Source organism: Giraffa tippelskirchi, chromosome 5, assembly GCF_054371585.1.
Source record: "Giraffa tippelskirchi isolate mGirTip1 chromosome 5, T2T-mGirTip1v1.2.pri, whole genome shotgun sequence".
NCBI lineage: Eukaryota > Metazoa > Chordata > Mammalia > Artiodactyla > Giraffidae > Giraffa > Giraffa tippelskirchi.
In genome coordinates, this window is record NC_137279.1 from 182022312 (window position 1) to 182047920 (window position 25609).

A 25609-nucleotide genomic window follows, 5' to 3' on the forward strand; every position below is an offset into this window, starting at 1 on the left:
ACAGAGACAGAGGCGTCTGCTGTGGCTGGCATGGCGGGTGCCTGGGAGAGTGGCCAGAGATGAAGCTAGGAGAATAGGGTGCATTTAGATGGTGTGTGGCTTTTCTATCTTGGAGGGGATGGGGAGTGTCAGAGGCTTCTTACTTGAGGAAGAACGCAGCCCAGTTTAAAGCAGGACAAAACCCGGAGCATGGCATCCACCCTTCCCATCGTTCTGCCTCTGTGGTGCTCAGCTAGTCTCACACCCTCCTGTCCTCTTGCCCTTGCCCTCTGTGGTGCTCAGCTAGTCTCACACCCTCCTGTCCTCTTGCTCTTGCCCTTGCCCTTGCCCTGCGGCTACTTGAAGAGCAGTCTCTCTCGCCTCTCTCGCAGGGAGCGCTGTACAGCAGATTGGCCTCAGTGTTCCTGTGATCATCATCAAACAAGAGGAGGCCTGTCAGTGTCAGTGTGCGTGCCGGGACTCTGCCAAGGAGCGGGCGGCCAGCAGGAGGAAGGGCTGTGCTTCCCCGCCCCCTCCCACGCTGAGCGCCCAGCCTCCTGACGGGCCCAGCCTGAAGCTGCCACCGCAGACTTTCTCCCCACCCCCGATCCCCCTGTCATCCTCCTCCACTGCCGCCTCTTCCTGCGAGCAAAGCAGACAGGTGGTGACTCCTTCAGACCCGCAGACAGAGCCGCTCCGTGCCATAGATATGTCAGAGTTTCTGTCCCTCCAGAGCCTGGACGCCACTTCCAATCTGATTCCCATTGAAGCACTACTGCAGGAAGAGGAAGAGATGGGCCTGACCAGCAGCTTCTCCAAGTGAAAGGCCCGCATGCGCTCCCCTCCTGGAGCTGGCCGAGCAGGAAGCAGGAGGTGTGTGATGCCTAACATCGTGGGGGTCAGCAATCTGAAGGATGAAGAAATCTACTGTTTGAAATCCTCACCTTTCAGACGTATTTTCTTTATTCGTATCCCAGGAGCATCCATTTTTAATGAACCGATCTTTGGAAAAAACAAAACAAAAACACAAAAAAAAGCTAAGTTATAAATGAACTGTTTGGCTGCACTGTATGTCACTTTTGCTTATTGTCATGTGAACTTGGAAATTAAGGTTACTCGTATGCATAAAAATTCTAAATGAAAGGGTGTGGTTTCCATCAATCTGATGCTGCCCATCACTTGCACTGGGGTCTTTGCAGTCTGGGCAGTGGCGTTCAGTGTGTCGGATGTTGCAGTGCCCTGTGTGTCTTTTGAGGCTGAAGCTTGCTGGCAAGGCCAGACCCTCACTCCATCCAAGAGGCAAGTGGCAAAGGCAGGTCAGACAACCGTGAGCTGGACAGGGATTGGGCGAGGTGGTTTTGTGGTCTGTGCTTGGTGATGGTGGAGCTGAGGGTGACTGTGGCTGATGTCACCCTGCAGCCAGCGGCATCACAAACGGGCATCCAAAATCCTGGTCCGAGGCTGTGGGGACTGTCCGCTTCCGCGGGAGCCCCAGGCAAGTTGTTGACTGCTCTCTGTCTGTCCCTGACACCTGTGCAGAGCAGGCTCTATCAACGTGATCATACTCTTTGCTCTGGGTTCTCTCTCTCTGCTGGTTTCCAGGTCTTGCAGATCACAGTGATGATTTTTTCTTGGGGAACATCCCTGTTTGTCCTAGAGTGGACATGTGGTTTATGGCCAGTTGCTGGCTGGTGGTCTGCCTTCCTTGAATGGTATCATCTTCCTCGGAGCAGAAGAGCTGCATTTTGCTGATCAGGAGAAGGTGCGGCTTGATGGGAGTGATGTTCGGTGGCATGTCATCGGCAGGCCAGGTATCCTGGTTCTGGGTTCCAGCCAGGCTTTTGGTTGCCCCGCCCCCCATCTCTGCCTCTCACCCCTCTGGATTTTGCATACAGCCTAGTACAGTGCAAAGAAGGATGTGACTTGCTCGGCTTAGTCATATGATTTCTAAACAAAAAAAAAAAAACGAAAAAAAAAAAACAGCGATGTTCTTCTACTCAGGGTAAAAAAAAAAATTCCCCTTCCACCAAAAAGCCTGAAATGTTGCAATAAGTTATCTCATTTGGAATGTTTCATTAAGTTGTGTTATAGGGAAAAAAAATTCTTTTTATTTGTGTATAGAATTATATCCATCTCTCTGCCTTGGGCTCCGAGTCAGTCATTGCCTCTTAAAACATAAAATACAATCCACACTAAAATGGAAAGTTTCTCTTAACTGGCTATATTAATGTAGTCACGAGTGCTCCCCACACTCACTGAACTCAGAAACTAGGTATGGCCCAAGGTCTAACGAGGCCTCTGCCTCCCAAGGGCCTCGTCCCTGCCTTGAGCGAGAAGCAGGGTGCCACACACACGGCTGCCCTACTGAGTCAACAATGTCGGGCAGAAAACAGCCGTAATTTTGCCTTCCTTTTCACTCCCTAAGGTTACGAGATCTGCATTTGTCACTCTCTTGTTCCCTGCACCATTACTCAGGGCCAGCCAAGACAGTATCTAGAGTAATCATTTACCTGGGAGCCAGGGGCCCTGCGTTTAACAGGATGTTCAGGGACAGATTCGGATGAGAGGGCAGAGGTGGTAAATGTGACTGCCATGAGGAGAAGTGGGCTTAACTACAAAGCAGCTGCTGGTTTCTCACTCCTGCAGTCTAGTCAGGAGAATCCGTTTCTTTTTTGACCCTCCGCATTCTCTTGTCCAAAAAACTGGTGGGTTCTGGGTGACCACTGACCTCAGCAGAAGTTGATAAGGCAGGAGGAGTCTTCTGTTACCACGGTGGGTTCATCTCCCTGGAAAACAGCTGCTGAGTATGGGTTGTCCTTGGCTGTCGCTCCGCCTTGAGCTCGTGGGAAGCTCTGCGGTAGGTCCTTGGCTGTTTTCTCTACACCTTCTGAGAGAGAGCAGCACAGTGGGGTCCCAAGTGACCTCCCCATGTGCCCACCCTAGGCTCGCCTGAGATGTGGCTCCTGGGAGCTGAGGTGGAAAACAGGAGCCTGGTGAAGGCCGTCGGAAGTGCCCATGGTTGAAATATTGCTTCCCCACTGCTGCGCTTGTGTTGGGTCTGCTCAGGTCAGTGACTTTTCTGCTCTCCTAAGGTTGAGGGTGATGAAGAAACCGAGTTTTAGGCTGACAGATTTTTCTAGTTGAAGCATCTGCCTTTTGAGGGCAACTAGAGATACAGGGGGGCTTTTGAAAACATCAGGGATGTGCTTAAAGTGCTAGTGAGTGGTTGTGGAGAGCAGATTTACTCCACAGGGTAGGCAGTCTCTCATTTCCTTCCTCTTCTAGCACTCTTCCCCACCCTACCCCCCTTCTGTCAGCCTGGTCTCGAGTGCCAAGGGCCTTGGAGAAGAGAGGGCCACTGAAAATGGAGCCACAAAGAGGCTTCATGAAGAGTGGTTTTCAAACCCAGGAACGATCCTAGGGTGAAGCTAGGGAAGGTGTGCAGACTTCCAGCAGGTAAAATCACGCCTTTTTTCTTCCCGCCGTAACCTTAATCATATTCCCCCTGTAGACTGAGACTTCCTGCTCCCACTGGCATCTCCAGTTAGACTGCCCCTCTACAGGGTGCTAGTCAGCCTGGGGAATTTGGGGGTTTGTGGGCTTGGCAGGTGGCCAGAAACTTTGGTCGGTACCACCAAATTGCCTTAGTGAATTTGGCCCTTCCCAGGTAGGTGAGGGAGGCATCGAGGGAAAGTGGCCCTACCTTTCCTGGCAGTTTGGCCAACCTCTCGGGGGCATCAGTAGTTTGATGACAGGAATTGGTGTCACTCATTGAATCCCACCCCACCCCACCCCATCCCCCTTTAGAAGGAGATCATGGTACAAAGCCCAGGAGGGGCCTTAAGGTGTGAAGACTGCTCTGGGTAGAAGCAAGGGACTTCTTTTCACCATCTCTGGAGAGTTAATAGACTGGAGAGTTTTACTTTCAGGGTCAAGGCAGCAGACTGACGGGGATAATGGGCGGGTGGGATTTTCTGAGAGATTTTGTATAATGCTGAATGTGTCCAAAGGGACGGGTTTGCAGAACCTCATATTGGTGTATTAAAGAAATAATTTTTAAAAAAAGCACTTTAGGTTATTTTATCTTTAACTCAATTGCTGCAATTTCTTTTGTGTGTGTATATATATACATATATATACTTTCCACAAAGTTTTATTTTTTGCTCAGAAAAAAAGTTAAATTGAGGTGTGACAAGAAGAGCACTTACCTTGGTGCAATATGTGTAGCTTGACGGTCGTTGTCCCATGTGACCCTGGCCTGGCCGCGTTTTTCCACTCTTGTCAGCCCTGTGCTATGAGGCTGTCCATAGGGAAACACTATTATGCATTCTCAGCAACTGCTCAATCTATGCAAACCTTCCCTGTGTGCCCAAGGGCACCCCCTCAGGCTCTCTGAAGGACTGCTGCGGGTCCTGTTTTCTTCTGCTGACTGTTGAGGCCCTTTTTCATCACTTCTTCTTGGTCCTTTGCCATCTTTCCCCCCTTCACCATTACACGGTGATGCCTGAAAGGAAGAAACCAGTTGTTCCTAGGTAGACACCTGGCACTTTCTAGACTTTTACATTTGTAATCAGGGCCATTGTCCTTAATCCTAAAGACTTCTCCAGAGTCACTGAAATCATTGATTTGTGGAACTGCAACAATATTGCTAATGAGTTTACAGTTTTCCTACACCACCAATCAGAAATATGTTTGGGGAAGGTGGTGGGGGTCACAACCCTAGCTGTCCTGTCGGCTCTTTAAGCAAAAGCCTCCAGCCCTCATTGAATCCAGTAAACAAAGCTGTTAATAATCTGATTTATGAACTTTCTTCCTTCCCTCTCACTCCTCTCCCCCTCCCATTTTGTCTTCAGTTTTCAGGCTACTAACGAATAGAGAAGTTTTAAAACATACTTCAGCCAAAGCAGAAAGATTTCCATAGATCATATGCAAATAGCTCTGCTATGACATAGATCAGAAATTGACCATTCCTAAATATTGGGGAGGGGAGAGGCAACCAAACTGAATTAAGCATATTTCTGATTGGTCGTCAGTTTATTTTCTCTTTTCTTTTGCATATGTTGGGAGGCAAGAGAAAGGGTCCCATGTTTCTTCTCACACCTTTTGGGGAAGCCGATGATCACTGGGCATTTCTGTTACTCCTGTTCAAGAGAGGGCTTCTCAGTCTGCACTGAAAAATGCAAATTAAACTGGATCTTTATGCCAATGTGTACATAGTACAAGCTTTTTTTACTGGAAGCAAAGTTTAAAACCACACACTGCCCTTTTGGTGGTGTGCTTGCTGGGCCCCAAATTGGGTGATGATGTCATGTCACTTTCTCAGCTCAATCCAGTTTCTACTCTTTTTCTTACGGGGAAATTTTTCATAAAATCTTTTCTTCACCAAACCCAGGGGTGTTTTCTGCAATATCCTTATTATCCTCATAGTGGTGCCAAGTCCAAGAGGCTTCTCTTGCCCTTTCCCCCTGTGTCCTCAGGCCTCCCCAGGGCGCAGTTTGACTCAACAGTCTACATCCTTTGTTGTTTTGGAGAATATGGGGGTGGGGGGTCGGAGTTCAAGGTGGCTGTTCTCTTTCCCTGTAAACTCCTAGTCCCTGTTTGGGGAAGGTGGCTGGAAACAGGGTTTTGCTGAATCTCTGGCTCAGATTGTCTGGCCAGGAGAGGCAAGACCCACGACAACCTTCTTTTTTTGACACACACTAGTCATTGGCCAGAGGTCTTGGTTGAAAGTTTTTTAAAATCCCAAATAGTTTTATTTGGATTATGTAAAAGCCTACCAAATTTATTTGTGAAACATGGGAACAACAGACTTCCACTGAGCGATATGAAAACGTTACAGGTTCAGTACTTCCAAAGGAAGAAACCTCTAAACCCAAAAAAGAATAAATACGAATTTGTATTTTTGAAGAATGTGAAATAATGGTGTTTGCTTAATTGCTCATTTTGTATAAACTTAATATTGTACTTTAAAATATCTGCTAAGAAGTGAAAATTTAACTTTTTGGAATTGAAAAAAGCAATATTAAATACTAATGAAATCCTAATTAAATGCTTATTTAAATCTGGTAGTATCTGTGGCGTTTCTTCCCATCCCTACCCATGGCTGACAGTTTTCAACCATTCCCCCCTCCCCAGTCATCAGAGTCTTCAGAGAGGGGACCGAAAGGAAAGGTCAGTCACCAGGAGAGTCTGCAGGATTCCTTTTAATAAAGGCTCTGCTAAAAGTGTTTTGTGGGGCTAGGAGCCCCCAAAGCATGAAATGGACATGTAACACCACCTGGATCCCCAAAAGCAGGCCAGATAATTCTGGCGAGCACTGCTGGTCTGACCAAATCTGGGTAATCAGACTGGGTATTCATTCGTCGGCTACATTTCGGAGCTCAGCACTGCCTTCAGCCAGGATGAAGTGGGAGTGAACCCAGCTGCTAGCAGAGCTGCCTCCCCAGGCTGACAGCCAAATACCAGCCATTGCCAGTGAAGACTGGCCCCTTTATTGAAGGGGAGTTGTTCAGAGTTCAGCCACCAGCCCCGGGGAGGGAGAGAAGATAGGGCGCCCGGCTCGGGGATGGTCAGGGCTCCGCAGCTCCATCGCTAGCATCCTTTGGAAAGCCACCTCTGGAGGAGACAGCTGGCTGGGAGGGCGCTCCAGGTTTGGCTGAGACATTCTGATTGGAACAGGAAAAAAAAAAAAAAGGAAAGAAAAGAAAAAGTGAGGTTGGGAGGAAAGGCCTTGGATTAGGCCCCGAAAGAGATGGCCATTTGGCATATGGATAGCACTTAACTTTTTCAAAGCCTCTCGTCCAGATGAAAGGCAGTAGGGGGTAAAGCGGTGGGGACACTCGTCCACCCTCCAGGGGAAGCCAGGGCTTAGCAAGTGCGGCCAGTGGGCAGTCCCCACCTCCCAGGCCCAGCCCGGGGTGGGCACTGACCCCTCCACCAGCTGGCTCCGGGCGCCGGCGGCCCAGCTGCCGCAGCATCTCCTCGCAGGCGGCGATGGTGTCCAGGAGCTGCCGCTGCCGCTGCTCCACCGCGTCCAGCAGCTGCTGGGCGCGCTCATCCCGGGGCGGCTGCGGGGGTGGCCTCCCGCCGAGCCCCAGCCCCGCCTTCCCACGGTCCACGCCGGCAGCCTCCCTGCCCGGGAGAGAGCGAGACAGTCGGTCAGGGCCGGCGCTTGCGCCGGGTCAGAACCCCTTCCCCCCGCCCCGACGGGCCCCCTCTCACCCCCGTGACCAGTCTGAGCCCGGGCCCCATTCCATCTCCGCCTGCGCGGCCCAACCACCACCCCCCTTTCGGCCGCCCCTACCCCCCCGCCCCCAGCGCCGCGCTAGGGCTCCGCAAAGCAGCGCCCCGCCCCGTCCCCACCGGTCTCCTTCAATCCTCCTGGGGGTCGCGGTCCCTTTAAGTTGCCCGGCGCGGAGGTGGGGCCGAGCCTCCTGGACCGGAAGATGACGGGACGCGTCACTTCCTCCCGGAAGCGGGCCTGGGCGGATGTCTCCGGCACGTCCGTGCAGGGGGCTGAGGGCCGCGGTGGCTGCCAGCATGGGTTTGAGCGAGGGGCCGGCGGGCTCCGCCCGGAGCGGGCGCCTCCTTCGCCCGCCAAGTCCGGCGCCGGGGGCCCGGCTGTTGCGGCTCCCGGGGAGCGGGGCCGTGCGGGCCGCAAACCCGGAGCGCGGCGGCTGGACCGAGGCGCTGCGGGCCGCCGTGGCCGAGCTGCGCGCCGGCGCCGTGGTGGCCGTCCCCACCGATACGCTGTACGGCCTGGCCTGCTCGGCGAGCTGCTCGGAAGCACTGAGCGCCGTGTACCGTGTCAAGGGCCGCAGCGAGACCAAGCCGTTGGCCGTATGCCTGGGCCGCGTGGCCGACGTCTACAGGTGAGGCCGCCCCGACCCGGCCCCACGGGGGGCGGCACCGCGGGAGGGGTTTCCGGTGACAGGCTTGGGAGACTGAGGCGCAGAGAGCGGGAGGGGCTTGTCCAGGCTCACCCAGGAATCCGGAACTGGAAATGTGTGTGGAGCACTTAGCGTCTGCCAGGCCTTGAACGAGATCCCGGACTCAGCGATGAAAGAGGCAGGCGAGGTCCCTATTCTCCTGGCGTTTTTTGTGATAATGGGGTGGGGGTACTCCCACGGCTTAAAGCAAAAAGGAGGAGCACGGTAGCTTAAATTAATAGAGAGAGTACTTTGAAGAAAATAAAACTAGGAGCGCGGTAGCGGTGCAGCTGTTGTAGTCTCGCAGACCAGAGATCTGTGGGATCCAAACCTGGGGTGCTCCTCTGGAGCCCTGCCTTCTGCTCAAGCTCTTGGGGGTGAAAAGGGAAGACAGGCGGATCCCATTGTAGTCCCTCAGGTCACCTTTCTTAGATCTTCCTAGGTTCTGGAATAGGACCAGCAGTGCCTTTCATTTGGTTGGATTTGCGCCCCCTTTGTTTTTCAGGTACTGCCGTGTGAGAGTACCTGAGGGGCTCCTGAAGGACCTGTTGCCAGGACCAGTGACCCTGGTGATGGAACGCTCAGAGGAGCTCAACAAGGACCTGAATCCTTTCACTCCTGTGAGTCAGATTTTCACTTGTGTCCCCAGACTCCTGCCATTGGCTTTCGCTAGGATCCAGGCCAGGCCCATTCCCCAGCCTTTCCAACCTTTTTATGATCCCCTTTCTCCTTGCCTCATAGCTTGTAGGCATCCGGATTCCTGCCCACGCCTTCATGCAAGACTTGGCCCAGGTGTTTGAGGGGCCACTGGCTCTCACCAGTGCCAACCTCAGCTCCCAGTCCAGCTCTCTGAATGTTGAGGTGAGAGTAAACCCAGTCCTCCCCGCAGAAACATCAGCCAGGCCACAGTTTCCTCTGAAGGGGGGCAGGGGTGGTGGGGGGCACCTGATGGTTCACTGGAATTGCCTGGCAGGAGAGCCACCCTTTTGGTTTAATAGTAGGAAGTCTGCCCATTTGGCAGGGGGTGGGGTGGGAGAAATCCAGAATAACCTCAGTAAAGTTTTAAAGTTGAAGAATCAAGGGGGAGTGATTGATTTTTTTTTTTCCTTAGTGTCTTTTTAACAATAATAGACGTCATAAGTATGTTTTTTTTCTCCCCTCCCCCCAGCAGAAGACTGACAAGTTAAATCACTTATCCCAGGGACTCCTTTTTCTGTTCTCTTAGCTCTGCCACAAGCTAGGTCATTTAACAATTCATTCCACAGCTCTGAAGGGAAACTCCTTTCCACAGCCCAGGGATTGAGCGCCAATGGCATGCACTTGCTGAGTCCACCTGTTTCTCTTTACTACCCTGATCCAGAGTTCTGCTGATATTCAGGATTAGAGTGGTAGGGCTGGAGGGACCCTTAGTGACCATCCAGTCCAGCCCCTTTATTTATAGTCCTGGATAAAACAACTTGCATACAGTCACACAGAATTTGGTGGAAAGTCAAGGGTAGAGTCCGCAGCTTTGGATTCCCGCCGAGGTCTCCAGTCCTTTTACTCCTCCCTCCCAAACTGAAGCAGTGTGTGGAATTTCCTCTTGCCATAGCAGGATTTTCTTTAAGCTCTCAATAGGTGTTCCTTGGGGTGCTAATGTAGGGAGCTCCAAACCTCATAGGATGTGGTATCCTGGGTACAAATGCAGTGTCTTTGTCACAGCTGACCTTGAGTTTCCTTCCCCTGCTTAGAGGAAGATGCCTGCTGCTTTAGAGCTGTGTGGTCTCTGCGTATATGCCGTGTGTGTGGTGTGACATTGCAGATGCCTCTCCCTCTTCTCAGGAATTCCAGGACCTGTGGCCTCACTTGTCCTTGATCATTGATGGGGGACCAATTGGGGACGGCCAGAGCCCAGAGTGTCGACTAGGCTCAACTGTGGTTGACTTGTCTGTGCCTGGAAAGTTTGGCATCATTCGTCCTGGTTGGTGAGTCTCTTTTTTTTCCCTGTAGCACAGGGATAGGATTTGAGGGGGGTTTGTGAAATGCAATTTACAAAAGTGCCTTGACCAGGAGAAAAAAAAAAACACTGTCCCTCCTGTCTTGCCCTGAATTGGGTGGGAAGTTTGGAGACGTGGTGGGTGGAGTGCAACTAAGTTTGCTAGGGTTTTCTGGCCTTCAGGATTCAAAGGGTCCATCACAGGTTTGATGAACAGAGCATGTTACCAAGAGTTTAGAGGTCCCTGGTCTCCAGACTCGGGTGGGCTCAGGGCTTTAAGGAGTCTGACCCTAACTTGTCCTCCCCTTCTTCCCCAGTGCCCTTGAAAGTACTTCAGCCATCCTCCAGGAGTATGGGCTGCTCCCCTCGCATGGATCCTGCCTGTGACTCTCGGGAGGAGGGCGGGCCCAGTGACTGGTGCTGGACACTGTGTGTCCGACGGCTGGTAGCTGGCAAGGCCTCATTTGCAGAGGCTGCTAGGGCTACAGTGTTAGTAGTCGGATCTTTTAAGGCAGAGTTTCTTTCTGAACTCAGAAGCTGCTGGTTAAGCCTCACACCTGGTTTAGGAGGTTATATTAATTTAAAATTTCCTATATTAGCTAAAAGCTGAATAGAAATTTTAAGTCCATTCCTATAGGATGGCCTGGTTCAGATAACAGATAGCTTTCTTCTTCCTTTGATTTTTGAAAAATAAATAACCAGTTTGCAATCTAATGAGAGCCTCTTCTCTGGTGGGTAGTGGCATTTAAGGTCCAAATCATCTAATGCATCAGTTGATGCTTTTTTAAGAGTCTCAAGTGACCAAAGGCACTTTGTGCTTCTGAAGCTGGAACCAGGTTAGGATAAAACCTGTGGAGCCATAGGCTAAACACTACTTCCTCTGAACCAGGGCTGGTTCTGTGCTGTAATTGCCTGGCAGAGTCATCATTTTGGTCTAAGCTTGGTTGGGGGGTGGGGTCCAAATTATTAAAGAATGTTGGAAAATCTCTGCTGTTCTTTTTAGCCACTTTTTTCTTATTTATTCTTATTTATTCATAATATAAATTATAATGACTTATACCTGTAATACCTTCATTTAAATTCAGTGTCTACTCTGCAGCCTTTATTTATATATATATATATCAAGTATTAAACATAATTATTGTTGGGCAGTTGAACTTTGTTTTTTCTTTAATAGAAAAGAATGCTATTAAACATCTTTGTATATTTTTCTTCTTTTGAATTATTTCCTTGGTGTAGGATTACTGGGTCCAAGTATATGGACATTTTTATGGCTCTTGATACAGGTTAGCCTTCAAAAGAACTGAATCAAGTTGCATTACCATCAGCAGTGTGTGAGAATTACTGCCCCTTCCCCCTGGTCTGACCATACTTTTAGTGTTTTTAAAAATGTGTATGTGTGAGATGAAGCCTCATTGTCACTCCCTTGTAAATTACTCCAGGTCACCATCCAGCCCTTTTCACCTGTCCCTGCCTGCCTTGGTTTCTTTCCGCAACTGAATCACAGCAAGGGGACCAGGCCTGCCCCATCCATTGGTGGGGTTTAGTACCTATTACCTAACAGAACTGGGAAATCCTTGTGGCGACCAGTAGGGCCCACTTCCTCCCCTCCCACCTCATATCCCAGTTCTCAGAATTGGGATTCAGTCTTAAGCCCATAAACTCAATACAGTGGTTTCGAAAGCATGTTTTCAAGTAGATCTTAAGAATCTTGCCAAGAGGGTATCCCAGGGCCTGCTTCAAGGATCCCAGCAGTTAGCATATTAGTTTGTAAATAAGCCTTGGTTTGCTAAATATTCCCTTTAGAAGTCTTATTGAAACTACTGATTTCTTAAGCAAACTTGGCTTTTCCATTGTGTTAATATGGTAGCCAGCCCATCCCACTTGTCAGTTCATCACAGAATCTGACTCAGGGGTCAAAGTTTGTTGACCTGAAGGGAGCAAAAGGAAAGCTGGCTGGAGAATAGGAACAACACGTCATATTTAATACAAATCACAGTAGCACTGAAAACGGCTCTAGTGAGTGGGCCTCATTCAATTCAGGCAGCTAATGGGGAGGGGGGTGTCCTAGTCCTCTCCTGGAGCTAAATACTCATCTAGGAAAATGAAGGCTCCGGAGCACAGAGGTGTTTTCTTCGAGGAAAATGAAGTGAGCTCCCAGCACTGGGCAAAGCTGCAAACAGGAAAAACTCAGCTGTGCTAGGCACTAGCTCCAAGGCCACACCAAACAGGGAGTAAGGAGAGCTGGCTCCTGTAAGTCTAAGGGAGACAGGAGCCATTCCTGGGCAGGCTTTCCCCCAGCACCTGGCACGTGGCAAGGTGCTCGCCGAGGGTGTGTTGAATAAATGTGTGAATGCTCAGGATTATATCCTGATAATCAGGTCTGGGAATCTTAACTGGGAAGAGCTTAAACTGAGAATTTTCCCTTTTATAAAGTCTTAAGGGAAAGACTTGGGGAAGACAGCCTATGTGGGAGGGAGGCCTGGGGAGGATGCAGGCTGGCAGAAGAGCAGGTGCATGCTGGCCCAGAGCCCTGACATCCTTCTACAAGCAGTGACTTGGTGACTCCACAACACCAACCAGCTGAGTTCCAGGCTAGAAGGAATTGTTTTAAAGTGTTCTCACTGATGACATGGAGCTGCCGGAGGCTAAGTGCAGTCCCCTGCCAGCCCCTGGGGTTCCCTCTCTGGAACACCCCCTAGTTTTCCTGTCCCTGCAGGACACCCACCTGCCTGAGGAACTAGCTCCGTTCCCCATGGGCCCTGACTTGATGGGCCCAGAAGCACCTAGCTGCTGACTCGGGAGCAAGTGCCTATAACCTCAGCCGAGCCCCATGTGGTGCCATCTTCCAGAGAGGCTGGGATTCAGCACCTCCCGCCCTGGCTTCGAGGCGCCTCACATCAGCCACTGCTCCTTCTCTTTGATGAAGTGCTCTGCCCAGCGGCGCGTCAGCTCCAGGTACAGGCTGGGCTGATGAGGCAGGTAGTCCAAATACAGCCGAGTCGGCGTCTTCTTGGGAATGGCCTTCTCAATCTGGGTGCCCTCGTGCCACTCGTTGAAAGAGGTGATAGAGACAATCTCGGGCCTCACGGTCAGGGCCGCCTGCAGGGCCGTCTCATAGTACTTGCCATTGACCCTGTTGCGCGTATTGTGGTTGTTCCAAGGCCTGATGCTGGTGTCAATGTAGCCAGGCCCCACGCTGGGAATGAACATGAGGTTGTTGGCATCGCAGAAGTTCTTCACAGCTTTCCAGTTCTGATGGGAGGAGCCGAAGGAGAAACCATTGGAGGCGAAGTAGGTGTACATGCCGTCAAATCCAGCGGCCAGGATGTCATGGGTGTGGCCCTCCTCCACCAGCAGTGCTATGAAGACCCCATCATAGGGGGTGTTGCGGATTGAGTGGGGCCCGTTTGGTGTCAGGAGGTGGGCCCACGCTTCAGGGGACGTCAGGTAGGAGTCGTAGATATAAAAAAGTGGGAGGCTCTTACCCATGCTGTTCTTGTAGCGGTAAAATGCACCATGGGAACCATACCTGAGGAGCAGGAAGAAGAAAAGGCTGAGCCAGCAGCCTAAGAGGAAAGAAGCCTGCACACCCAGAGGACTGGCCATGGATGAGACCTTTCTTGATACCCAAGCACAATTTTGGATCCAGCTGGACTCCACAGTTGGACTCATCATGCCTCTAAGCAAGAATCCAGTTCTCTCCCTCCCCCCAGCCTTGTCATTCCTCTATTCAAGCCTCGCTTCCCCGTCCCAGGACTTCCCTGGTGGCTCAGACAGTAAAGAATCTGCCTGCAATGTGGGAAACCCGGGTTTGATCCCTGGGTTGGGAAGATCCCCTGGAGAAGGGAATGGCAACCCACTCCAGTATTCTTGCCTGGAGAATTCATGGACAGAGGAGCCTGGCGGGCTACAGTCCATGGGGGTTGCCAAGAGTCTGAGTGATTAACACAACAAATTACAACCACTTATCTCTACCCCAGGCCAAACCACCACCATCTTCCATCTGGACTATACTGAACAGCCACGTAACTGGCCTCCAGGCTCCTACTTCCATCTCCCTATAATCCAGCCTCTTACTTATTTAGTTTTTGGCTGTGCTTAATCCAGTCTCTTTTTAAAGTGTAAATCAGATCTCACTGCTCCTTACTGAGACCAGCAAGGCCCCACCCACTTGATCTGGCCTGCCCACCTCCATTCCTGCTATGACCCCATCTATCTCTACATTCCAGCTATACTGGCTGCTGTCAAAGTTGTCCCATCAGAGGGCCTTTGCATCTGACAGCCCTCTTCATGGGGTTTTCTGCCTATCCCAGATCTCTGCACAGCTGACTCTTCATTTAAGTGCCGGCTCACATGTCTTAGAGAAGCTCACTTGACCACTCATTCTAAAGCCATTTCTTGAGCACATTCTTAACACATTATTCTGCTTTATTCTGTTATTACTTTTTCATAGAACGGGTCACTATTTGTTTTGTCGTCTATAACTACTGTCTGCTCCACTGTACTCCAAACACACGCTAGGTTGTAAACTCGGCTAGCCCTGCTGCTACTGCTAAGTCACTTCAGTCGTGTCCGACTCTGTGCGACCCCGTAGACGGCAGCCCACCAGGCTCTTCCGTCCCTGGGATTCTCCAGGCAAGAACACTGGAGTGGGTTGCCATTTCCTTCTCCAATGCAGGAGAGTGAAAAGTGAAAGTGAAGTCGCTCAGTTGTGTCCAACTCTTAGCGACCCCATGGACTGCAGCTCACCAGGCTCCTCCATCCATAGGAGTTTCCAGGCAAGAGTACTGGAGTGGGGTGCCATTGCCTTCTCCGCTGCTAGCCCTACACATTGCTAAACAACTGGGACTTAGGACAGTGTCTGGACACTGGAAGGTACTCAATAAATGTTTTTTGAATGAATGAATGATAGATGCAAGCCATTTACAAGCCACTTTTCATATATATTAGCTTATGTAACTCGCACAAAGAGCTTCCCTCGTGGCTCCACGGTAAAGAACTTGCCTGCCAATGCAAGAGATGCAGTTTCGATCCCTAGGTCAGGAAGATCCCCTGGAAAAGGAAATGGCAACCCATTCCAGTATTCCTGCCTGGAAAATCCCATGGACAGGAGCCTGGCAGGCTGTGATCCATGGGGTTACAAAAGAGTCAGACACGACTTAGTGATGAAACAACTCTCACAAGACTCAAAGGTTAAGAGGCTTGCTTCTGATCACAAAATGGAGACCATAGAACCAGAATTCAAATCCAGCTTGCTGTCTCCAAGCCCAGTACTGTTTCACTCTTTTTAGATGCTGGGGACACAGGCATTCTGCTCTTTTGTCTCTTGACCTACACCTCCAAACTATCCCTGCCCCCATTTTGATCCCCAACAAAATCCAAGCCTTGGAGACTTACATGTCGATAATGTACTTGATGTTGTCATGCAGAGTGATGTCATCTCGGCCCTTGTAGGGTTGGATGTGGAAGGCCACCTGCCACAAACACAAGAGATATTGGTCAGGTGAGCATCGGTCCAGGGGCAAAATCTATGAAGTCTGTGCTCCAGCCATGGCCTGAAGAAGAAGCAGAGTTCAGGAGAGACCTGGCAGTGGTGGGCACAATGTAAATAAAAGCAATCACTGCCCTTCGGGCCCAAAAAAAGAGGAGTGAGAAGTTTCCCCACCTCCCACAGCAGAGCCTTAGGAATCATTCCAATGGGCTATTGCAAGCTAATAGATTTCAACTTAATGTGCCAGCTCCCAGTGATCGGTACTAGCTGCCTGAAACTACAGAAAGAAGTTTGATCTGGTTTGATCTTGCAGTCTAAGGGACTCTTAAGAGTCTTCTCCAGCACCAGTTTGAAAGCATCAATTCTTCGGCACTTAGCCTTCCTTATGGTCCAACACTCACATCTGTACATGACTATGGGAAAAATCATAGCTTTGACCATACAGAACTTTGTTGGCAAAGTAACGTCTCTGCTTTTTAATATTCTATCTAAGTTTGTCATAGCTTTTCTTCCAAGGAGCGAGCATCTTTTAATTTCATGGCTGCAGTCACCATCTGCAGTGATTTTGGAGCCCAAGAAAATAAAATCCACCAGTTTTCACTTTTCCCCCTTCTATTTGTCATGAAGTGATGGGATCAGATGCCATGATCTTAGTTTTTTGGATGTTGAGGTTTAAGCCAGCTTTTCACTCTTCTCTTTCACTCTCATCAAGAGGCTCTTTAGTTCCTCTTCACTTTCTGCCATTAGAGTGATATCATCTGTATATCTGAGGTTGTTGATATTTCTCCCAGCAAACTTGATTCCAGCTTGTGATTCACCCAGCCCAGCGTTTCTCATGATGTATTCTGCATATAAATTAAATAAGCAGGGTGACAATATACAGACTTGACGTACTCCTTTCCCAATTTTGAACCAGTCCATTGTTCCGTGTATGCTTCTAACTGTTGCTTCTTGATCTGCATACAGGTTTCTCAACATGATAGGTAAGGTGGTCTGGTATTGCCATCTCTTTCAGAATTTTCCAGTTTGTTGTGATCCACACAGTCAAAGGCTTTAGCATAGTCAATGAAACAGAAGTATATGTTTTTGTGGAATTCCCTTGCTTTTCTCGGTGATCCAGTGAATGTTGGCAATTTGACCTCTGGTTCCTCTGCCTTTTCTAAATCCAGCTTGCACATCTGGAAGTTCTCGGTTCACGTACTGCTGAAGCCTAGCTTGAAGGATTTTGAGAAGTACCTTGCTAGCATGTGAAATAAGCATAACTGTATGGTAGTTTGAACATTTTTTTGGTATTGCCCTTCTTTGGGATTGGAATGAAAACTGACTTTTTCCAGTCTTGTGGCCACTGCTGAGATTTCCAAATTTGCCGGCATTTTGAGTGCAGCACTTTGACACCATTGTCTTGCAGGGTCTGAAATAGTTCAGCTGGAATTCCATCACCTCCACTAGCTTTGTTCATAGTAATGCTTCCTAAGGCCCACTTGACTTCACCCTCCAGGCTGTCTGGCTCTCTGTGAGTGACCACATCATCATGATTATCTGAGTCATTAAGACCTTCTCATAGTTTTTCTGTGTATTCTTGCCACCTTTTTTTAATCTCCTCTGCTTCTGTTAGGTCCTTACCATTTCTGTCCTTCATTATGCCCATCTTTGCATGAAATATTCCCTTGGTATCTCTAATTTTCTTGAAGAGATCTCTAGTCTTTCCCATTCTATCATTTTCCTCTATTTCTTTGCATTGTTCACTTAAGAAGGCTGTCTTATCTCTTCTTGCTATTCTCTGGAACTCTGCATTCAGTTGAGTATATCTTTCCCTTTCTCCCTTACCTTTTTCTTCTCTTCCAAGTAATATTTATTTAGTCTCCCATTTATCCTCTGTTTATTTTTCCCAAAGTATTTTTTCCAGAACTCAAAAAATAAAGAGTGACACAGGCAGTATTTATCAGATCCCTATCTCCCAGCATCACACTTACTATATATATGCATACCTGGACTAATGCCAAGAGGCACCATCCCTGTGGTGGAGGAAGAGACATCTCCAGAATGGGCTAGAGAGCATTTGACCTCTTCTTGGAGACTCACCTGGATGTTGTACTGATGGGCGGTGTCCAGAATGGCAGGCACCAGGTCATCTGAAGGTTCCCCGTTATCATCAGCCATGCCAGGTGGGTACCAGGACAGGACCAGGACGCCTGAGACACAACACAGAGGATACTTCAGAGACACACAGTACTCCACAACAGAGATTTGCTTCCTCACAAAGCATCTCCAACTGCCAAATGGTTTCTGAATGAAATCTTGACTGGCGCTCCTGCCAGGTTCTTTTCTTGCAGATCAGATCCCTGAGCCGAGAGTCCTGGAGCTGTCCACGCCTGCGGTGCTGAAGCTCTACGGCTGCAGGAACCCCAATGTTCCAAGCCAGGAAGGAGCCCTAGAGCCTGAATGGCCTCTGGCCTGCATTAGCAAGTAGTTAGTTAAAGGGGAATGGGTGGACAATGCCTCATCCACCTGGAAGATAGGAATCCACAGCCCTATCTCTGGAGGAGAGGAGCATCTCTGAGGTCCCCCAGGGAGAGGAGCCCTGAGCAGAGGTCATCTTACCTTACCCTTCTGTGGGAAATCACATTTGTCTCAACTGTCGACCCTCTGTCTGTCCTGAGGGACAGTCTCTGTGCTATTTGTCTGTGAATACATCCCACCATTGTCTCTGGCATTCAATTCCCCCCCCCCACCTTCACACTCATTAACCATTTCCAGAGAAATTGAAATGTACTGTAAAATCCAGCAGAATTCAGTGACAAAATCTGACAAAATGTCAGCTTCCCCACCCCAGCCTGCCTACAGATGGACTGCTATTCAAGCAGAGTATCTGATGAAAAAGCCCCCAAGGCCCCTTACTGCAAATAGAACAGGGTCTGTCATACAACATGTGCAAACTTTCCTTTCTGCTACCAGAAAAAGTAGGAAGGGCTGAGGCTCTACCCTGTCCCTGGTGTGAAAGCAGAGGCCATCCCAGGTGCTACTGCTTTGAACTCCAGACTCCTTCGGGGACCAGAGTACCCAGGGCTCACTTATCCAAAACTAGAAGCCCAACAGACATGAAGGCTGCCCTCCTCTCCTCACTGCCCCTGGGACAGCCCTGGTGCAAACGCCTTCCACTGACCCTCCCAGCAGCTCCGCCATCGGAAAGGGCCCTGGAATTGAGGGTGGGGGAGGGGGTTGTCAGACGGCAGAGGTGGAGGGGTCGGAATACAAGAGATGGGGGCGGTGCCTCTTGGTGAGCACGGAATTAGAGTTCTGGAAGAGAAGGGGTAAGAAGCCAGGCTGAGTGAGAGGGGCCAAAGGCCCGGTGATAGGAGCAGTGGGAGTTGGGGTGTGGGAACGAAGAAGGGCGAGCCTGGGGGCCCGAGCGATGGGGGAGGGGAGAGCTCACCGATGGCGGCTTCCTTCAGCTGGATCATGTGTTCCCGTAGCACGTCGGGGTCCCGGGAGCTGTAGGGCCCCAGCTCCGGGTAGAAGCTGGAGCCCAAGTCATCAGGAGGGCTGTGGCGGCCGCGGGGGTAGCTGGCTGAGATCTTGGGGTCCCAGTGCGGCACCATAACGTGGTCCCAGTGAATGTAGTGGCCTTCGCGCCCGGGGCTCCCGTACCACGAGTAGTAGAAGGCGTGCAAGTCCGAGTAGACGCGCAGACTCTGCCCCGGGGCGGGTTCGGCCTCCGCTGGGGCCGGCCCTGGGGAGCTGCCCGGGCCCGCGGTGCGGGGCGGCGGCGGCGGCGGCGCGGCGGGGGCGGCCGGGGCCCGGGCAGCCGGCGCGGGGGCTCCCTCCGGGTGTCGCTCAAAGGGGGCCAGCTCCAGGCCGGGGCCCAGCGCCGGGAGACCGTCCGGAGCCTTGAGCGTGCGCAGGCCCATGAGGGTGCCGAAGGCGAAGAGCAGCACCAAGAACAGCGCGATGCAGGCGCGGCGCCGCCGCCGGGCCATGGCGGCGCCCGCGCTCCCCGCGTCCCGCCGGGCTACCTCCGCGTGCGCCGCGCCATGGCTGCCCGCCCGGCTCCCGCGCGTCGCGCAGCCGGCGCGCGTCCCAGGGAGACGGCGACGCCGAGAGCGGCGTGGGCGGCTCCCCCGCCTCTCCCCCGCAGTGCGGGCGGGCCCAGCACACAGAGAATGCAGGCGGCGCAGACCAAGTGGTCGCGAGCCGCGGGGGGAGTGGACGCGGACCCAGACCGAGGGTGGCCGAGCTGAGAGATCCCGGGTCAAGGAGCCGGGGTCTGAGTCAAGGCGGACGGCTCGCGGAGGATTTGTCGCCTTTCAGCCTGGGGCAGCGGTGGAGGAGCCCGCTGGGGGAAAAGGACCGCTCTCCTTCCGCAGCCCAAGAGAAGGTCTGGGCGATGGCGCTGGAGGGCGTGGGAGCAGAGGGCAAGGTGGGGAAGAAAGCAGTGCCTGTGATAGTTCGGTCCTCCTTCCCCGCTGTACCCTCTTTACTGACTTCACCTTCTCTACCTGTCTCAGAGATCTTCCTTCTTTGCCCTAGGTCCCGCTTCCTCGGACCCCTTCTCAAACACCCCAGAGGAATATGAATCCCGGGTTAAAGGGGCTTCGAGAAAACCCCAGGGAAAATACTACAGACCCTGGCGAGAGCCTGGGAGAACGAGGGAGACCGTAACTTGCGCAAGGTCACACGGACCAGGCCTTAGTCCAAGGATCAGGACTGTCTCCTTGCCAGAAATCTTGTCCACCCTGCCTGCTCCCGACCCAGCTGTCCCAAACACTCTGTTCTTGGACAACTTCCTACAGTTCAGTTCAGTTCAGTTCAGTCTCTCAGTCGTGTCCGACTCTTTGTGACCCCATGAACCACAGCACGCCAGGCCTCCCTGTGCATGACCAACTCCCAGAGTCCACCCAAACCCATGTCCATTGAGTCGGTGATGCCATCCAACCATCTCATCCTCTGTCGTCCCCTTCTCCTCCTGCCCTCAATCTTTCCCAGCATCAGGGTCTTTTCCAATGAGTCAGCTCTTCGCATCAGGTGGCCAAAGTATTGGAGTTTCAGTTTCAACATCAGTCCTTCCAATGAACACCCAGGACTGATCTCCTTTAGGATGGACTGGTTGGATCTCCTTGCAGTCCAAGGGACTCTCAAGAGTCTTCTCCAACACCACAGTTCAAAAGCATCAATTCTTCGGCGCTCAGCTTTCTTTATAGTCCAACTCTCACATCCATACATGACTACTGGAAAAACCACAGCCTTGACTAGACAGACCTTTGTTGGCAAAGTAATGTCTCTGCTTTTTAATATGCTGTCTAGGTTGGTCATAACTTCCCTTCCAAGGAGTAAGCATCTTTTAATTTCATGGCTGCAATCACCATCTGCGGTGATTTTGGAGCCCAGAAAAATAAAATCAGCCACTATTTCCACTGTTTCCCCATCTATTTGCCATGAAGTGATGGGACCAGATGCCATGATCTTAGTTTTCTGAATGTTGAGCTTTAAGCCAACTTTTTCAGTCTCCTCTCTCACTTTCACCAAGAGGCTCTTTAGTTCTTCACTTTCTGCCATAAGGGTGGTGTCATCTGCATATCTGAAGTTATTGATATTTCTCCTGGCAATCCTGATTCCAGCTTGTGCTTTCTGCAGCCCAGCATTTCTCATGATGTACTCTGCATATAAGTTAAATTAGCAGGGTGACAATATACAGCCTTGACGTATTCCCTTTCCTATTTGGAACCAGTCTGTTGTTCCATGTCCAGTTCTAACTGTTGCTTCCTGACCTGCATACAGATTTCTCAAGAGGCGGTCAGTGGTCTGGTATTCCCATCTCTTTAGATGGCTACCATAAAGCACTTTTTCAGGGCCGAACAAAATTAGCACTCAACACTTGCTGGAAGTTCCTTCTGGACTCCGAGCTCCAGAGGGCAGGCCCTGGGTCACATTCACCTTTTAAGAATCCAGGGGCTTGAAGAACAGGGTCTGCCACTCAGTTCCCAGGATTGCTTGTGGAGTGAATAGTTTGGTGTAATATTCTATAGACATGATAAGTTTTTCACTCAATGTTAAGTCCGGACTGTGCATTATTCATTATTTCACTTATTCAGAAAAAGTTTCGTTTATGTCTGCCTCCTTCTCTGGTCCATGAAGACAGCAAGTTTGTTTCATGAGCAACTATATCTACAGTGTCTAAAACAGAGCTTGGCATAGTAGTAGGCACTGGATTCTTATTTCACGAGTAAGTGAATTGTAGGAAACCCAGGAAGGGGAGGAGCAAGGCTGGGAAATGTGGGTAGCTTTGGAGCCCAGGAAACTGCATTCGAGGGAATTCGTGGTAGTGTTGCTGAAAAGTTAACCAGGTGATCTAAGACAGAAATGGAAATTTTTATTCGAGCAGAATTTGAGGACTAGAAGCTGGGAAGAGCCTCTCAGAAATCTGAGAACTGTTTCACCCATTAGAAATCAAGGCAGAGTTAGGCCTATACATTAAGTGATGTATTGTTGACAGTTTACATAATCCAGATCAAAACCCCATGTGATTCCTTAGCAAGAAGGAATGCTATTCAGATGCTGGAGAAGGTGTGGAGCAAAGGGAACCCTCTTACACTGCTGGTGGGAATGTAAGATGGTGCAGCCACTATGGAAAAGTGTGGAGGTTCTTTAAAAAAACTAGTTACCATATGATCCTGCAATCCCACTCCTGGGCATATATCTGAAGAAAACTCCTGACTCAAAAAGATACATGCACCCCAGTGTTCATAGCAACACTATTTCTAATAGTCGAAACCTATAAGAAGCAACCTAAATGCCCTTCAACAGATGAATGGATAAAGAAGATGTGGTGTCTGTAGACATTGGACTACTACCCAGCCATAAAAAAGGATGAAATAATGCCATTTGCAGCAACATATATACAACTAGAGATTATCATACTAAGTGAAGTAAGTCAGAAAGAGAAAGAAAAATATCATATGGTATTACTTACATGCAGAATCTAAAATACGACACAAAGGAACCTACCTATGAAGCAGAAACAGAATGAGGGACATAAACTGGTGGTTGCCAAGGGAGAGAAAGGTAGGAGAGGGTTGGATTGGGACTTTGAGATTAGTGGATGCAAACTGGTATATAGAGGATGGATAAACAACAGGGTCCTATTGTGTAGCATGGGGAACTATATTCAATATCCAGTGGTAAACCATAATGGAAAAGGATACGAAAAAGAATGTATATCTATGTATACCTTGCTGTACAGAATATGTGCCTATGAGTCGTTTTGCTGTACAGCCGTAATTAACACAACGTTATCATTCAACTCTGTCAATAAAAAATAAATTTTAAAAAAGAGAAAAAACAGTGTGAATCAAGTAGAATTTTAATTGCAGCTCAATAGCAAACATATGAATCAAACTGGCTTACCCAATATAGAAATATACCATCTCACAATGCAGGAAATCCAATAGGAGAGCAGCGTGGGCAGATGCTCTGGTTCAACAATGTCATCAGGGACCTGAGAGGCTTTTACCTCACTGCTCTGCCATCCCCATCATTGACTTCATACCAAAACTGGCTCCACTCAAAACACAAAATGATGGCCACAGACAGCTGAGGCTGTATACTTCCTTTTGCCATCCAACAAACAACAGTAAAACTGATTTCTCTTTCCCAACAGTCCAAAGCAGTATTGGTGGTATAGTGGTGAGCAAAGCTGCCCTCCAGAAGTCCTAAGCAAGCATTTCCTTGAATTACATTGATCTAATATGATTTAGGCCTGTTCAACCCAAACAGATTTTTGCCATGGGGGAATGGAATGACCATGACTGGATTTGATTAAATTTTTGAAGTTAGTTAAATGTTGGGGAGAAGACCATAATGTCTTCTGGACATTAGATGGAATTAGATGACTAATGGAATTAGATGACTTTGGAAATGAGTAAAAATAAGAGGAAAAGAAAAAGTCTGAGACGGTTAGGAATACCAGCATATATGGGATGGGCACAGGAAGAACCCGTGAAGTAAACTGAGAAAGAATCATTAAAGAGGAAGACAATTGGGAATGAGTAGTGGTTTTAGATAACTAGTGGGAAGGTTCCCCAGCTCTCTATCAGTTCACTGTTTCTGGGACTGTCCTGCAGTGCAGTAGTGGTCCCCACTGGCCATGCCTGGAGTCCTTGACACTACCACCCATCCATAATGGTTTGATCCAAGACTGGAACTCTCACCCAAGATGAACGGACATACGCCTTGTTTCCCATTTTGCCAATCAAGAACACTGACCCAAGGGTCCTCGATTACAATCCTTCTTTGGAATTTTTCTCTCTGGTGCTGAGGATAGATTCAGTCTTTCTCTCAAAAGGTAATGCTGTTAAAAGAGAAGGAACAGGGACAGAGAAGAACTTAGTGGTATGGCATTCCTGATTTGTTTTCCTTGAGGCCTGGTTTCAGTGTGAGACACTGAAATAGTCTAATAAGTTATCTTTTGATTCTAAGCAAGATGAGCTCAAGGAGCAGACTTTATTGGTTGCCCATATTAACCTAAAACAGTGAAACAGCCAGTTGTCTCATCTGAAGAACAGGTTTCTTCAGGAGAAGCAATGAATTGCAATTTGGGACAAGCAAGTATTTGGAGAACCACTCATTTAAAACAAAGGAGAGGAAACTTTATAGGGAAGGGAGAGTTGGGAGGGGCCACTATAAACAAAACCTTGTGGCTCAGCTGGTAAAGAATCTGCCTGCAATGCGGGAGACCTGGGTTTGATCCCTGGGTTGGGAAGATCCCCTGGACAAGGGAAAGGCTACTCACTCCAGTATTCTGGCCTGGAGGATCCATGGACTGTATAGGCCATGGGGTCGCAAAGACTCTGACATGACTAAGCAACTTTCACTTCCACTATAAACAAAAAATCCGCTGGAGGAAACTGGGAGTTTGAACTATAGTGGCTTTTCAGTGTCTGAGTTGTGCCAGTCTCTTATTGGCTGAGTTGTTGCCAGGCAAAGAGAAAGTCTGTATGGCTGCTGAAATAGGAGGGAAGGGGACAGGGCAAACCTTTAAAAGAATGCCATAGCTGTCAATCAGTTCAGTCGCTCAGTTGTGTCCAACTCTTTGCGACCCCATGGACTGCAACATGCCAGGCTTCCCTGTCCATCACCAACTCCCAGAGCTTGCTCAAACTCATGTCCATCGAGTTGATGATGCCATCCAACCATCTCATCCTCTGTCATCCCCTTCTCCTCCTGCCCTCAATCTTTCCCAACATCAGGGTCTTTTCCAATGAGTCAGTTCTTCTCATCAGGTGGTCAAAGTATTGGAGTTTCAGCCTCAGCATCAGTCCTTCCAATGAATTTTCAGGACTGATTTCCTTTAGAATGGACTGGTTGGATCTCCTTGTAGTCCAAGGGGTTCTCAAGAGTCTTCTTCAACACCACAGTTCAAAAGCATCAATTCTTTGGCGCTCAGCTTTCTTTATAGTCCAACTCTCACATCCATACGTGACTACTGGAAAAACCATACCTTTGACTAGTTGGACCTTTGTTGGCAAAGTAATGTCTCTGCTTTTTAATATGCTGTCTAGGTTGGTCATAGCTTTTCTTCCAAGGAGCAAGCATCTTTTAATTTCATGGCTGCAGTCACGATCTGCAGTGATTTTGGAGACCCCCACTGTTTCCATTGTTTCCCATCTATTTGCATGAAGTGATAGGACTGGATGCCATGATCTTAGTGTTTTGAATGTTGAGTTTTAAGCCAGCTTTTTCACTCTTTCACCTTCATCAACAGGCTCTTTAGTTCCTCTTTGCTTTCTGCCATTAGGAAATAGCTTTCAGACATTATATAACCTGGTTTGAACCAAGTAGGTCTAAGATGGCAGAAGATTTGACTTCCAAATGGACCTTGAGCTTCATTATAATACATTAGCATGAAAATATAATGCATTAGTATGATAAATGATACACCCACCAGCAATGTGACCGTTCAGAGCTAACTATAAAAGCCCCCAAAGTGGGCAATGGCCCTACTACTAGAAATCCCTATCCCTTCCCAGAAATAGTTGGAATAATCCTCCCACTCATTAGCTATGAAATTACCCAGCCCATAAAAACAAACCACCCCATATTTTGGGGCCTCTCACCTTCTAAAATGGCCTATACTCTATAGAGTGTGTTTCTCTCTAAATAGATCCTCTATTTACCTATCACTTTTGTCTCTTGATGAATTCTTTCTGTAATGAGACATCAAGAACTTGAGCTTTATTA

The 25609-nt window shown here is 49.4% G+C and overlaps 4 protein-coding genes and 1 long non-coding RNA gene across 18 annotated transcripts in view; 3 read left to right on the forward strand and 2 right to left on the reverse strand.

Annotated features, from left to right (window-relative positions):
* Positions 1-1122, forward strand: part of MTF1 (metal regulatory transcription factor 1) — a 37078-nt gene extending 35956 nt beyond the window's left edge. For all 9 annotated transcript variants that reach the window (XM_081495220.1, XM_081495222.1, XM_081495223.1 and 6 more), the window contains exon 11: positions 372-1122. In XM_081495220.1, the coding sequence (XP_081351346.1) occupies positions 372-802 (431 nt within the window). In that variant the 3' untranslated portion in view covers positions 803-1122. The remainder of the gene's footprint in view (positions 1-371) is intronic.
* A 5045-nt stretch (positions 1123-6167) lies between these two features.
* Positions 6168-8445, reverse strand: C5H1orf122 (chromosome 5 C1orf122 homolog). 4 transcript variants are annotated; one of them, XM_081495237.1, is made up of 3 exons: positions 7962-8445; positions 6909-7110; positions 6168-6644 (listed from the first exon to the last, which is right to left on the reverse strand). In XM_081495237.1, the coding sequence occupies exons 2-3, from the start codon at positions 6954-6956 to the stop codon at positions 6549-6551; spliced, it is 144 nt and encodes a 47-aa protein (XP_081351363.1). In that variant the 5' UTR covers positions 6957-7110; positions 7962-8445; the 3' UTR covers positions 6168-6548. The 4 variants fall into 4 exon arrangements, with proteins under 4 accessions (XP_081351363.1, XP_081351362.1, XP_081351360.1 ...); XM_081495236.1 differs by lacking the exon at positions 7962-8445 and adding an exon at positions 7283-7370; XM_081495234.1 differs by lacking the exon at positions 7962-8445 and adding an exon at positions 7201-7370.
* YRDC (yrdC N6-threonylcarbamoyltransferase domain containing) lies at positions 7450-10868 on the forward strand. Of its 2 annotated transcripts, XM_081495232.1 has the most exons (5): positions 7450-7850; positions 8413-8527; positions 8649-8768; positions 9729-9871; positions 10200-10868. In XM_081495232.1, the coding sequence occupies exons 1-5, from the start codon at positions 7468-7470 to the stop codon at positions 10267-10269; spliced, it is 831 nt and encodes a 276-aa protein (XP_081351358.1). In that variant the 5' UTR covers positions 7450-7467; the 3' UTR covers positions 10270-10868. The 2 variants fall into 2 exon arrangements, with proteins under 2 accessions (XP_081351358.1, XP_081351359.1); XM_081495233.1 differs by lacking the exon at positions 8649-8768.
* A 978-nt stretch (positions 10869-11846) lies between these two features.
* MANEAL (mannosidase endo-alpha like) lies at positions 11847-19432 on the reverse strand. 2 transcript variants are annotated; one of them, XM_081495231.1, is made up of 5 exons: positions 18810-19432; positions 17459-17568; positions 15283-15359; positions 13371-13414; positions 11847-13137 (listed from the first exon to the last, which is right to left on the reverse strand). In XM_081495231.1, the coding sequence occupies exons 1-5, from the start codon at positions 19351-19353 to the stop codon at positions 13061-13063; spliced, it is 852 nt and encodes a 283-aa protein (XP_081351357.1). In that variant the 5' UTR covers positions 19354-19432; the 3' UTR covers positions 11847-13060. The 2 variants fall into 2 exon arrangements, with proteins under 2 accessions (XP_081351357.1, XP_081351356.1); XM_081495230.1 differs by having other exon boundaries at positions 11847-13414.
* Positions 19433-19529: 97 nt separating this feature from the next.
* LOC145507809 (uncharacterized) lies at positions 19530-22712 on the forward strand. The gene is made up of 2 exons (XR_014055135.1): positions 19530-19751; positions 19904-22712. It is a non-coding gene; the product is annotated as an uncharacterized LOC145507809 (long non-coding RNA).
* The last annotated feature ends 2897 nt before the right edge of the window (positions 22713-25609 follow it).

What these genes read in the sequence shown, in the direction of transcription:
- C5H1orf122 (XM_081495234.1), bottom strand. Translation starts at nt 7,235, where the DNA reads ATGGAATGGGGCCCGGGCTCAGACTGGTCACGGGG. An exon ending in GGCTCAGACTGGTCACGGGG is followed by an intron (nt 7,111 to 7,200) that starts GTGAGAGGGGGC and finishes TCTCCCGGGCAG; the next exon opens with GGAGGCTGCCGGCGTGGACC. An exon ending in CGGAGCCAGCTGGTGGAGGG is followed by an intron (nt 6,645 to 6,908) that starts GTCAGTGCCCAC and finishes TGTTCCAATCAG; the next exon opens with AATGTCTCAGCCAAACCTGG.
- YRDC (XM_081495232.1), top strand. Translation starts at nt 7,468, where the DNA reads ATGTCTCCGGCACGTCCGTGCAGGGGGCTGAGGGCCGCGGTGGCTGCC. An exon ending in CGCGTGGCCGACGTCTACAG is followed by an intron (nt 7,851 to 8,412) that starts GTGAGGCCGCCC and finishes TTTGTTTTTCAG; the next exon opens with GTACTGCCGTGTGAGAGTAC. An exon ending in GGCATCATTCGTCCTGGTTG is followed by an intron (nt 9,872 to 10,199) that starts GTGAGTCTCTTT and finishes CTTCTTCCCCAG; the next exon opens with TGCCCTTGAAAGTACTTCAG.
- MANEAL (XM_081495230.1), bottom strand. Translation starts at nt 19,353, where the DNA reads ATGGCCCGGCGGCGGCGCCGCGCCTGCATCGCGCTGTTCTTGGTGCTG. An exon ending in CCCATCAGTACAACATCCAG is followed by an intron (nt 15,360 to 17,458) that starts GTGAGTCTCCAA and finishes TGTTTGTGGCAG; the next exon opens with GTGGCCTTCCACATCCAACC. An exon ending in ATCAAGTACATTATCGACAT is followed by an intron (nt 13,415 to 15,282) that starts GTAAGTCTCCAA and finishes CCTGCTCCTCAG; the next exon opens with GTATGGTTCCCATGGTGCAT.